We start from the raw sequence: 14,555 nt of genomic DNA on the forward strand, positions 1-14,555 counted from the left end.
ATAACCTCTCTTTGAGACAATATGGTAGTATCTATTGAATACATACTTGGACCTGGCCGTTCTACTTCTAGGGATGTTTCTTATATACTCACAGTTACAAAAAGCAAAATATTGTGAATAACCTAAATGTCAATCAGTACATACCAAACATGCATAAGAACTAGTTAAAGTATGGCACATTCATATAATCAACTACTCCTACACAACTGTTAAAAAGATGATGTAGTAATATGAAATGTCTCTAAGATATATTAAGTTAAATAAGGTAAAATAACAGTGCAAAGGGAGGCATGAAAAGGACACACACACTTACTTGCTCACACATGCATAAAATCACAAAGAATACATAGAAATGGGTAACATTTGATTGCCTGACCAGAAAGGAGGAGGAAGGGCAGTCTAGAGGTAGACTGAAGGGTTAGGAGATGAGGATGGGAAGGAGATCTTTCCAGGACTGTTACCTTACACAGCTCTACTGGGAACCATTTACGTTGCAGCCTGGAGTGAATGTCTCCAGGAGCCACCAAGTACAGACTACAGTGTGAATGCTGCTCCCTGGAACGTTCAATGAGGTGGTCCTGTTATAGACACACTTGTCGACTTGTGTAATTTTAAATCATGCGAATACAGAATCTAGTCAGAATAATAAATTAAAAGACTATTTATCAGACAGGATTGTTACAGAGCAGGGGTCAGCAAACTATGGCCTGAGGGCCAGTCTGGCCCCCCTTTTTGTAAGCAAAGTTTCCCTGGAACACAGCTGAGCCCATTAGTTTACATTCTGTCTGTGGCTGCCTTCACACCACAATGGCAGAGCTGAGTGGTTGTGAAAGACATCAGAGGCCCACAATGCCTAAAATATTTACTGTCTGGCCTCTCACAAAATGTTTGCTGACCCCTGTTGTGGAGAGTATAGGGGATAATGTACATGAAGTGTGTAGCATACACTGATGTTCAGCAAATTTTAGTTCTCTTCATTCACCTTAAAAATAAAAGGTTGAAGAAAAAACTTTTGATTATTTTCATATATAATGCATTCATTTCAAAAAGATATCATGAAAACATGCCTCACCATATCAGTGTCAATGGAAACTCTGAGGCCGATTTTATTCATCCCATTACTCTTTAGAGTTTTCAGGTGAGGGCACAGTGCAGCACTACAAGCCATGGCTATTTCTTTTGCAAACTGATAACGAGTTGCTGAAACAGATAAATCCTGGTCCTTTAGAAAGTAAAACACCTGAAATGTATTTAATTAGAAAACAAGTCATGATTAAGATTAAAAGTAGCTTTAAAAATGCAACAATTGCTACTTTCAATTCAGCTTTAATAAAATACCAATGTCAGTGCCATGAAATCCACTAGTTAAGAGCATTATATCTATCTATCTATCTACCTACCTACCTACCTACCTACCTACCTACCTACCTATCCATCGCCTGATCTATACTACAAGTAAAAACTTAAAACCAAAGGTTATGGAATACAGAAAAGACATGGCTATTTTTGCCTAAAGTTAACCTGTACTAACGAAAGCCTTGTTAACTCAGTTTAGAGAAGGGTACTAAGTCGTCCACCCTATAAGATCACCATCTGATAAGGACATCTTTATGAAGTTAAGATCAAACAAAAAAATAATATTCTATAATTTCTGTATCCTCTATAGTTTTGATCTATCTTGTACATGCATAAAATTACAAAGAATACATAAGAAATGAGAACCACTGATTGCCTGACCGGGGAGGTAGAGTGAGGGGGAGTATGGTGGTGAACTAAGGGGTTTGGAGTCTATAGTTTCATATCCTCTTATTAAAAAAAAATTGGAAGATACAAAAATAACTTTCATATGTAAATGCTAACTATAAACTGATGTCAATGAAATATTTTATTTTTTGTAAAATAAGAGAAAAATGAAAATAATATGGTCAAATAACATATTATTGTACAAACAAAGATGGCAATGCTGCCAAAACTTAACTGTAAGCTGGCAGGCAGTACCACCCTACACAGCCTGAAATCATCCTATGGAATTCCAAATCTGGTATATAATAAAAGGCAGTCTGGGGTGGATATATGTGTGTGTCTCAAGGTACAACATAAAAAGTGCAATAACCTCCGAATTTTTAAATACAGCTTAAGTACCACAAAATCTCCACATTAATAAAACTAAAACCAAGTCCAAACACCATGTAAAGGGAAGGAATCCTTTTTCTCAGTTACCTCGGTACACTTTACAATCTTCTCATCAGTTTCAAAATCATCTTCCAGTTTTATTTTTTCACTTGGAAATCCTTCTAATGATATTCCATCTACTGAACTAATAACACTACAGAACACAACACAACAGAATTATTAGTACCAACGTGCTTCCTATGAAATGAATTATTAGATTTGAACAAATGGAATAAGGAGAAAAATTATGAAAGCTATAAATTTAAAGCAGCAGTAAGATCTCAATTATATGCAAAATAATTAAAACTGTAGTTCATATTCATTTACCAAGATTTCTTGATTGTGTAGCAAATTATATCTACTTTTTCCATATGCCCAATTCAGACCTGAGATTTAAAATACCTTAAATAGCCTCCTAACAGAAAAGCTGTCTCATGAATTTCAAAAACTCTACTTTGGAATCCTTCAGCATTAGCCCTCTTCTTCCTTCTTTGCTCCAGAACCCTTAGCCAGTCTCCAAAAAAGAAAGAAAATGAGTAACTGAAAAGAGGAAGGAGTGGCAGTAATATTCTGTAAGGCCTCTAATGTATATATTATTAAATTCAGTTGTTTGTATTTACAGTGAATCAACATAATGCAGAATAAACATCCAAAGGGAATCCTTTACTTACTTGACAAAAACAGGTACCACGTGACAGAAAAAGTGCCTTATCTTTCTCAGCCCTGGCATCAAGCCAACCCTGCTACACAATGGACGTTTTATCATTGGCCCCCTCCCAAACTGACCACCCTTTAATAATTTTCAGCATCCTGGCCAAGAAAACACACAGCGGCCTGATTAGGCACATGTTTGAAAAAGCAGACTGCATTCATTAACTGGAGTATAAGTATTTACATTCATAGTATCATTCTGTATTTATTCATAAATATTTAATTTTATCACCAGGATGTTTTTATCCTTCCCCCCTCCATCAAATCAATTACATTTGAGTAAGAAGAAATTCGTACCCTTTGTTTCCTTTTTCTTCAGAATCTACCCAGCAGATATCCACATATTCTCTCAGGTCTACAGCATCAACTTTCCCACATGTAATTTTAAAGTCTTTTTGTTCTCGTAGAGCTAGCCGCAAGCCTTCCATGGTCTCTGGAGTTATTTGTACCATTAAGCCATCTAAAAATGAGAGTTATGTTGTACATTTATTTTGCTATCAATTTATAAGTCTAAGCCATAAAATTTGCTATCAAAATATGTTCTGTGCAAGTTTTAAATCATCTGTTAAATCATCTAGGAAATAAAAATATTTCACAAAGTTAAGGATTCTTTTTTTTTTTTAATGGTTAAAAAATAAAGGTGAGAATTTCTATTTCTGGCTATGATAAAATAACTGATATCAAATTATCCTTTTCATAACAACAAAACATAAAACTAGACGAGATGTACGAGGCAAGCGTTTTCAGGTACTGGACAAGAGAAATGCAATCTATGATCCCTAGATAAAAACTCAAGAGATAAGCCTACAATTGCCCAGGCTCTTTGCTTGGGGACAGTTTCTACATGGTGACCCATTAAGCCTACAATGGCCCTACTGGGCTAGGAAGTCAGAAATGAGTTTGGGAAGCCTGGAATCTGGGGTCAAAGATAGTGAAGAGGGGGGCAACAGAAGACGCTGTAAGGCTCCTTTTGAGTCCTTGGACTAGAACAGGCGACACATTAATAGAATGAAAGTAGCTGACGCCTAACAGAAAACAGAAGTTATCGGGCTGGGAACAGAAGAGACATACTAGCAGTCAAGCAATGTTAGGGGACATTGCTAGTCTGGCCCAACCAAAGTAGAGAGACCTTAATGGCACTTGACTAACTTCCACTGTAGCAAAGCCCAAACAAAATCCACAGGAAAAGCACATTTGGAGAATGTGTCTTATCAGATTAGAGAAGATTTGTAAACACCTTATGATTTCCACAGATCCCTCCTAAAGTGAAAAGTAAAGTCTACACGAGCTGAAGATGATCAGCCATGAAAATGCCTTCGAAAACACAAATAAACCTTCTTCAGCAAAAGCCAATAGAATCTAAAGTCTCTAAAATACATCAACAATGGCAAAAACATAATAAAAAGTTACTAGACAGAAACAGGAAAATGTGAGCCCTACACAACTGAACCAACCATGGAGATGGCCAAGATGTTGGATTAAACACACAAACGCTTTACAACATCTATTCTAAATATATTCAAAGATGTAAAGGAAAACACATTCAAAGAATGAAAAGCAAATATGAGCTAAATGAATATACAGATAAAAAATCTTAACACAGGGGGCCAGCCCAGTGGTATAATGGTTAAGTTCACACACTCCGCTTCAGTGGCCCAGGGTTCGCAGGTTTGGATCCTGGGTGCAGACCTATGCACTGCTTGTCAGGCCATGCTATGGCAGGCATCCCACATACAAAAAACAGTGGAAGACTGGTACAGATATTACCTCAGCAACAATCTTCCTCAAGCAGACAAAGGAAGACTGGCAACAGATGTTAGTCAGGGCCAATCTTCCTCACCAAAAAAACCCCAAAAATCTTAACAGAGAAATAGAAACTGGAAAAGGAACCAAAAAAATATTCTAGAACTGAAAAGTGTAATCCAACTGAAACAAACTTCAATGGATAGGCTTAATAGTAGCTAGAAGATGGCAAAAGAAGGAACCAGAGAACATGAAGAAAGATCAATAAACATTATCCAATCTGAAGAACACAGAGAAAAAAGACTGAAGAAAAATGAACAGAGCATCAAGGACCCATGGGATGGTATAAAACAGTCTAATTAATAGATAGATTCCCCAAATATGATGAAAAATATTGACGCACACATCCAAGAAGCTCAATAAATGCCAAGGAGGGAAAATAAAAAAAACCACAGTGAGGCACATCACAGTAAAAGTGGTAAAAACCAAAAGTAAAGAAGATATCTTGAAAACAGACTGAAGAAAAGGGCGCATTAAATATAGGGAAATGGCTAGCCCCATGGCCCAGTGGTTAAGTTCGTGCACTCTGCTTCAGGAAGCCCAGGGTTTCGCCGGTTTGGATCCTGGGCACGGACATGGCACCGCTCATCAGGCCATGCTGAGGCGGCGTCCCACATAGCACAACTAGAAAGACCTACAACTAAAATATACAACTATGTACTGGGAGAACTTGGGGAGAAAAAGCAAAAAGTAAAAATTAAAAAAATAAATACAGGGAAACAAATGATTGACTTTTCACTAGAAATAATGGAGGCCAAAAAACAATAAAATGACATCTTTAAAGAAAAAAACTTTCAAAGCAGAATTCTATATCTAGCAAAAATATCTTTCAAAAATGAGGATGAAACGAAAGTAGCTTTAGACAAATGAAAGCCCACCTATTTCTACTACAAAAAAATGCCAGTAACTTCTGGTTTCTGCTCCAACATGTAAAGAGCTTAGAAGTCATTATTTCCATCCTCACAATAAGAAAAAAGCTGAACAAAGTGAAAATGAATAACTCTTAGATCTATCAGAGAGTTGAGGTCACAGGGCAAACTGCTGCCCTGAAAACAGTTTTCAACATAAAATTACCAGACATGCAAATAAACAGTAAAGAATGGCTCACACACAGTGGGGAAAAAAGCAGGTACAGAGACTGTACCTGAGAAAACAAAGACACTGTACTTACTAAACAAAGGCCATAAATCAGTTATTTTCAATATGTTCAAAGAACTAAAGGAAAACATATCTAAAGAACCAAAGGAAAGTATGAGAATGATGTCTCAGCAAGCAGAGAATATCAATGAAGAGACAGAAATTATAAACTAGAACCAAACAAATTCTGAATTACAAAAGTACAATAACTGAAATGAAAAATTTAGAAGTGGAGCTCTACAGCAGATTTGAGTAGGAAGAAAAGAGAATTAGTGAACTTGAATATAGGTCAATTGAGATTATCTAGTCTGATGAACAGAAAGAAAAAATATTGGGGTTTGGAGAGTTTCCAAGTTGGTGAACACATCATGCAACAGCTGGCACATGACACTGACAGGAAAAGGGGAAAAGGCAGTCCTCCACAGTAACGCTTGCATTCTCAGATGTGCCTCCCAGCCTGTGGGAACGTCCCACACTGAGGCAGCTAAGGAATCGCAGGGGCATCCTCACCAAGCTGAGCAGCCCAAGCCAGCAGACAGTGAGTGCAGAGCAGGGTCATGCAGGATTACTCACGCAAAGGAAAGCGCCTGCCCGCCCCCGCCTGGTGCACCAGCTCGGCTGGCTGGACAGAACAGGGGGATCTGCCAGAGCACCTGCGCAAACGTGTGTAAAGCAGCAGTGGCCAATGGGAAAACACAGATGGGCCCTGTTGGCACAGCTTCCAACAGATAGGCACAACTGCCAGGGGTCACAGAGGACTCAGAAAACAGAGTTCCTGCCCCTCCCAGTGGTGGCAGGTGGAATCTGTGACCAGATACTACCACTATATGAGGGAAAAGTCTACCCCATCAAATAGCATGAGGAAGTATATTAACATGCCAGACCAGAAGGAAAATGACAATCAATCCTGACATCACAGAAATTTACAATCTAAATGACAGAATTCAAAATAGTTATCATAAAAAACTCAACTTAGAAGAAAACTCAGAAGAAGAGTTTAATGATCTCAAGAATAAGATTAATGAACAGAGGGAATTCTTCACAAAAGAGATTGACACTATAAAAAAAACCAATCAGAAATGTTGGAGATGAAAAACACAAGGAATGAGATAAAGAAAAATCTGGACTCCTTAAAAAATACAGCTGATATTATTGAGGACTGAATCAGAAATTTAGAGGACAAAAATATAGAAATGCTGCAAATGGAGGAGAAAACTAAGACTAAAAAGAAAGAAAGAAATTCTCCAAGGTATATGCGACTCAATTAAGAAAATATAAGGATTATAGGTATTCCAGAGAGAGAAGCAAGGGAGAAAGGAGCAGAGAGCTTGTTCAAAGAAATAATAGCTGAGAACTTCCCAAACCTGGGCAAGAAGCTGGAATTACATGTAAATGAACCTAACAGAACTCCTATATTACATCAATGTAAAAAGATCTTCTCAAAGGGATGTATTTGTAAAACTGGCAAAAGTCAGTGACAGAGAAAAAATATTAGGGACAGTAAGGCAGAAGAAAATAAACTACAACAGGACACCTATCAGGCTTTTGGTGGATTTCTCAGCATAAACCTGACAGGCTAAGACAGAGTGGAATGATATATTGAAAATTCTGAAAGACAAAAAACTTTCAGCCAAGAATACTCTATCCAGTGAAACTATCCTTCAGATATGATGGAGAAATAAAAACTTTCCCAGATAAACAAATGCTGAGGGAGTTCATTGCCATGAGATTCCCCCCCACCCCCAAGAAAGGATCAAGAAGGACCTCATACAAGAAAAGGGTTTAGAAAGCCTTGAGGAAGGAGATAAACAGACACCTTAATAAACAAGAAAAATCTCAAATAAGTAATCTTATGCTACACCTGAGAAAACTAGAAAAAGAAGAACAAAGCCCAAAGTCAGCAGAAGACAAATAATAAAAATTAGAGCAGAAATAAATGAAATAGAAACAAACAAAAAAACACAGTAGAAAGGATCAATGAAACTAAGAGCTCGTTCTCTGAAAAGATAAACAAAATTGACAAACCCTTAGCCAGACACACTAAGAAAAAAATAGAGAAGGCTCAAATAAATAAAATTAGAAATGAAAGAGGAGAAATTACAGTGGATACAACAGAATACAAAGGATTATAAGAGAATACTATGAAAAACTATTTGGCAACAAATTGGACAATCTAGAAGAAACAGATAAATTCTTAGACTCATACAACTTCCAAAAACTGAATCAAGAAGAACAGACCAATCACAAGTAAAGAGATTGAAAAAGAAATAAAAAACCTCCCAAAAAATAGAAGTCCAGGACTAGATGGCTTCTCAGGAGAATTCTACCAAATATTCAAAGAAGATTTAATACCTATCCTTATCAAACTATTCCAAAAAACTGAAGAAGATGGAACACTTCCTAACTCATTCTAAAAAGCCAGTATCACCCTGATCCCATAGCCAGACAAGGACAACACAAAGAAGGAAAATTATGGGCCAATATTGCTGATGAACATAGATGCAAAAATCCTCAACAAAATATTGGCAAACAAAATACAGCAATACATTAAAAGGATCATACACCATGATCAAGTGGGATTTATACCAGGGACACAGGGATGGTTCATCATCCACAAATCAATCAATGTTATGCACTACATTAACAAAACCAGGAATAAAAAACACAAAATCATCTCAACATATGCAGAGAAATCATTTGACAAGATCCAACATCCATTTATGATAAAAACTCCAACAAAATGGGTATACAAGGAAAGTACCCCAACATAATAAAGGCTATGTATAACAAACCCACAGCCGACATCATACTCAACGAGGAAAAACTGAAAGCTGTCCCTCTGGGAAGAGGAACAAGACAAGGGTGCCCACTCTCACCACTCTTATTCAACATAGTACTCGAGATTTTGGCTAGAGCAATCAGGCAAGAAAAAGAAATAGAAGGTATCCAAATTGGAAAGGAAGAAGTGAAACTCCCACTGTTTGCAGGCAACATGATTGTATATATAGAAAACCCTAAAGAATCCATTGGAAAACTATTAGCAATAATCAACAACTATAGCAAAGTTGCAGGGTACAAAATCAACTTCCAAAACTCAGCTGCATTTCTATACTCTAATAATCAACTAAGAGAAAGACTACTCAAGAATACAATTCCATTTACAATTGCAACAAAAAGAATAAAATATCTAGGTATAAATTTAACCAAGGAGATGAAAGACCTATACAAGGAAAACTATAAGACATTATAGAAAGAAATCAATGATGACATAAAGAAATGGAATGATATTCCATGCACATGGACTGGAAGAATAAACCTAGTTAAAACGTCCATACTACCCAAAGCAATCTATAGATTCAACACAATACCAATCAGAATCCCAATGACATTCTTCACAGAAATAAAACAAAGAATCCCAAAATTCATACGGGGCAACAAAAGACCCCCAAATAGCTAAAGCAATCCTGAGGAAAAAAAGAACAAAGTTGGAGGCATCACAATCCCTGACTTCAAAATATACTACAAAGCAACAGTAATCAAAACAGCATGGTACTGATACAAAAACAGGCACACAGATCAATGGAACAGAATTGAAAGTCCACAAATAAAACCACACATCTACAGACAGCTAATCTTCAACAAAGGAGCCAAGAATATGCAATGGAGAAAGGAAAGTCTCTTCAATAAAATGGTGTTGGAAAAACTGGACAGCCACATGTAAAAGAATGAAAGTAGACCATTATCTTTTTCCATACACAAAAATTAACTCAAAATGGACTAAAGACTTATAGGTAAACGTGAAACCTGGGGCCAGCCCCATGGCCGAGTGGTTAAGTTAGCGCGCTCCGCTTCAGCAGCCCAAGGTTTTGCCAGTTCGGATCCTGGGCGCGGACATGGCACCACTCATCAAGACATGCTAAGGCAGCGTCCCACGTGCCACAACTAGAAGGACCCACAACTAAAAATATACAACTACGTACTGGGGGGCTTTGGGGAGAAAAAGGAAAAATAAAATCTTTAAAAAAAAAACAAAAAAACCCGTGAAACTCTAAAACTCCTAGAAGAAAATTTAGGCAGTACACTCTTTGACATCAGCCCTAGAAGCATCTTTTCGAATACCATGTCTACTTGGGCAAGGGAAACAAAAGAAAAAATAAACAAATGGGACTTCATCAGACTAAAAAGCTTCTGCAAGGGAAAGGAAACTAGGAACAAAATGAAAAGACAACCCACCAACTGGAAGAAAATATTTGCAAATCATATTTCTGACAAGGGTTAATCCCCAAAATATATAAAGAACTCACACAACTCAACAACAAAAAACCTGATCAAAAAATGGGCAGAGGATATGAACAGACATTTTTCTGAAGAAGATATACAGATGGCCAATAGGCACATGAAAAGATGATCAACATCACTAATCATTAGGGAAATGCAAATCAAAACTACAATGAGCTATCACCTTACACCTGGCTATAATTACCAAGACAAAAAATAACAAATGTCAGGGAGGATGTAAAGAAACGGGAACCCTCATACACTGTGGGTGGGAATGCAAACTGATGCAGACACTATGGAAAATAGTATGGAGATTTCTCAAAAAATTAAAAATAGAAATACCATATGACCCACCTATCCCACTACTGAGTATTTATCCAACGAACTTAAAATCAACAATTCAAAGAGACTTATGCAGCCCTATGTTCACTGCTGCATTATTCACAATAGCCAAGACATGGGAGGCAACCCAAGTGCCCATCAACTGATGAATGGATAAAGAAGATGTACTATAAATATGCAATGGAATGCTATTTAGCCATAAAAAAAGACAAAGTTGTCCCATTTGCAACAACATGGATGGACCTTGAGGGTATTATGTTAAACGAAATAAGCCAGACAGAGAAAGACAAACACTGCATGATTTCACTCATATTTGGAAGATAAACACGTGGCTGAAGAGAACAGATTAGTGCTAGCAGAGGGGAAGGAGGTTGAGGGGTGGGCATAAGGGGTAAAGAGGCACACATATATGGTGACTGACAATGTCACAATGGTATAACCGAAATGTCACAATGGTATAAACTATTATGACCTCAATAAAATAATAATAATTAAAAAAACACCATAAAATGGTAGGGGAGGGGCTGGCCCCATGGCTGAGTGGTTAAGTTAGCGAGCTCTGCTTTGGGGGCCCAGGGTTTTGCCAGTTTGAATCCTGGTGCAGACATGGCACTGCTCATCTAGCCATGCTGAGGAGGCATGCCACATGCCACAACCAGAAGGACCCACAACTAAAATTACACAACTATGTACGAGGGGCCTTTGGGAGAAAAAGAAAAAATCTTTAAAAAACAAAAAATGGTGGGGGAAATCTACATTACATATAAAACTATATAACTATAAATCAGTTAGAAAAAGACACAACACAGTAGAAAAACGGACAGGAGATGTGAAGAGGCATTTCACAGAAGAAGGAACATATATGTCCAGTAAATATGTCATAAGATGCTCTACTTATTAGTGGTATGCTAATTATGACCATGTTCAGAGATACTTACCAGACTGATACAAATTCAGTAGTCTGATAATACCACATTTGGAGAATATGTAGATCAAAGAAAAATCATATATTCTGAGGGTAATTTAAACTGGTACAACTCCTTTGGCAAACAATTTAGCAATATTTTGTAAAATTGAACATTTACTAATCTATTGGCCAAGAAATTCCATTCCTGGATATACACTGTAGAGAAACTCTTAGACATGTGCCTAATGTCCACATATCAGTAAGAAAGCTACGAGCACCACTGTTCATAATAGCAAAAAAAAAAAAAAGAAAACCAGATGTTCATGATCAAAAGGTGGATAAATTGTCATACATTCACAAAATGTTTAAAAGCACTGAAAATGAATACGCTGTAGTTTGTTGGCAACAACATGCATAAATTTTAGAGACATTACATTGTATAAAAATATAAGTTCCATAAGACTATGTGAAGAATGATATCACTTTTATAAATCTCCCAAATAAGCATAAACAAACAATAACATGTTTAGACATATGCTTATACAGAATAAAAAAAATTAAGAGAATGATAAACACAGTGTATTCAGTCTAATAGTTAATTCTTGGAGACAGGAGGAAGGCATAAGTAGATCCAAATATTGGTCATGTTCTAGTTCTTGGGTTGGGTGATAATTTCACATAAGTTTGTGGTTCTATGCTTTGTAACTTACGTATATTCTTTTCTAAGTATCAAATACCGTTTTAAAAGGAAATGGAAAACATCTTCACAATAAAACAACCTTAAAGATGGTACTCATACCTTCAACTATGCTGGACTTCGCAAGAAATCCTGAAGACGTTTTTAGAGCTCCATTGAATACCACAAAACTTGCACCTGTCACTGGTAAAAAAAAATATATAACAATTATGGTTTTTTTCTTTTTTTTAGGTATGCTTTTTTTGATGAGGAAGATTGGCCCTGAGTTAACATCTGTTGCCAATCTTCCTCTTTTATTTTTTTCTTCCCAAAGCCCCAGTACATAGTCATACATCCTAGCTGTAACTCCTTCTAGTTCTGCTATGTAGGATGCTGCCACAGCATGCCTTAATGAGTGGTGTGTAGATCCACACCCAGGATCCAAACCGGGAAACCCTAAGCTGCTGAAGCAGAGCACATGAACTTAACCATCATGCCAACAGGCCGGCCCCAAGAACTATGTTTTAACCTGTGCTTTTTTATATATTTGTTAAATGCATAATGTGAAGTATGGCACATTTTAAGTACTTGATTAATGCCATGCCCATACCACTTACATTAGAAAGCTAATAAAAAACCAAGCCAAACAAAATTAAGAGAAAATACTATATAAAGGTAATTTAACATTTGTATCTAATAATTGATGGACTATTGTACTATCTGAAATATTTGTGTCTGTGTCAGAGTGTGGGAAATCAGACACCCACTACTGGTGAGAGCATAAATCAAAAAATCTCCGTAGAGGGCAACTTGAAAATTATCTATCAAAATTACAAATATGCAAGTATCCTTTGATGCATCAATTCCACTTCTAGGAATTAATGGCACAGCTACTAGGTTATTCACAGTACATTTTTATAAACAGCCAAGGATTGGTAACAGCTATGTCCATGAATAAGGGACAATTAAATGATGTAAACATATGAAGCAGAAAGTTATATGGAATGTGAAAATTCTTTATATACTAACACACAATAATATCCAAGGTGTGTTTACAAAAGAAAAAGCAAGGTGCGGAATGGAACAAATGTTATGACATTTAAAAAGTGGAAGAAAAAAAGATATGTGTGTTTGCTTAAATGTACAGACATGCAAAAATGTCTCAGAAAGGATATACAAGAAACTAGTAACATTGGTTTGGCTGCCTATGGGGAGGGGAAGAGTGTAGCTTGGGAGTCACAGGAGGAAAGGAGAATTTGCACTATAAATGTTTTTATCCTTCGAATTTCACACCACAGAAATGTATTCCTATTCAACAAATAAATATTCAATAGTTGTTAAATTTTAATGCAAAAATGTCAATGACATGTTAAGTTAAAAAAGCACAATATAAAAGTATAAATATCCAGTATAAAAATCATCTATTTAGACCATATCTTGGGAAACAAAGCAAGTCTCAACAAATTCAAGAGGGTTGAAATAATATCAAGCATCTTTTCTGATCATAATGCTATGAAACTAGAAATCAACTACAAGAATAAAGCTGGGAAAGGGGAAAAATGTGGAGACTAAACAACATGCTACTGAACAAAAAATGGATTACTGAAGAAATTAAAGAATAAATCAAATATTATCTGGAGACAAATAAAAATGAAAACACGCCATACCAACTCATTTGGGACACAGCAAAAGTGGCCTAAGAGGGAAATTCATTGCAATACAGGCTCACCTCAATAAACAAGAAAAATCTCACATAAGCAATCTGAAACGACACCTAACAGAATTAGAAAAACAAGAACAAACCAAGCCCAAAGTCAGTAGGAGGAGAGAAATAAAAATTTGAGCAGAAATAAACGATATTGAAACAAAAAAGACAGTAGAAAGGATCAATGAAACAAAGAGTTGGTTCTTCAAAAAAATAAGCAAAATTGACAAACCCTTTGCTAGACTCACCAAGAAAAAAAAGAAGACTCAAATAAATAAAATTAGAAATGAGAGAGGAAAAATCACAATAGATACCACAGAAATACAAAGGATCATAAGAGAATACTATGAAAAACTATATGCCAACAAATTTGACAACCGAGAAGAAATGGACAAATTCTTAGACTCTTACAACTTCCCAAAACTGAAGCAGGAAGAAATAGAGAATCTGAATAAACCAATCACAAGAAATCAAAACAGTAATCCAAAACCTCCCCAAAAATAAAAGTTCAGGACCAGATAGCTTTTCTGGAGAATTCTACCAAACATTCAAAGAAGATTTAATACCTATCCTTCTCAAAGTATTCCAGAAAATTGAGGAAGATGGAGCACTCCCTAACACATTCTATGAAGCCAACATCACCCTGACCCCAAAAGCTGACAAGGACAACACAAAGAAGGAAAACTACAGGCCAATATCACTGATGAACATAGATGCAAAAATCCTCAACAAAATTTTGGCAAACCAAATGCAGCAATACATCAAAAAGATTATACACCACAATCAAGTGGGATTTATACCAGGGACACAGGGATGGCTCAACA

General features: G+C 36.5%; 1 protein-coding gene across 4 annotated transcripts in view; it reads right to left on the bottom strand.

The window, feature by feature from the left end:
• The window catches only part of ZFYVE16 (zinc finger FYVE-type containing 16), a 55,030-nt gene that overhangs the window by 3,203 nt on the left and 37,272 nt on the right, over positions 1 to 14,555 (bottom strand). For all 4 annotated transcript variants that reach the window (XM_046666546.1, XM_046666544.1, XM_046666545.1 and 1 more), the window contains 4 exons: positions 12,150 to 12,230; positions 3,181 to 3,343; positions 2,221 to 2,326; positions 1,073 to 1,240 (listed from right to left, as the gene is read on the bottom strand). In XM_046666546.1, coding sequence (XP_046522502.1) covers positions 1,073 to 1,240; positions 2,221 to 2,326; positions 3,181 to 3,343; positions 12,150 to 12,230 — 518 coding nt within the window. The remainder of the gene's footprint in view (positions 1 to 1,072; positions 1,241 to 2,220; positions 2,327 to 3,180; positions 3,344 to 12,149; positions 12,231 to 14,555) is intronic.

Source organism: Equus quagga, chromosome 7, assembly GCF_021613505.1.
Source record: "Equus quagga isolate Etosha38 chromosome 7, UCLA_HA_Equagga_1.0, whole genome shotgun sequence".
Taxonomy (NCBI): Eukaryota; Metazoa; Chordata; class Mammalia; order Perissodactyla; family Equidae; genus Equus; species Equus quagga.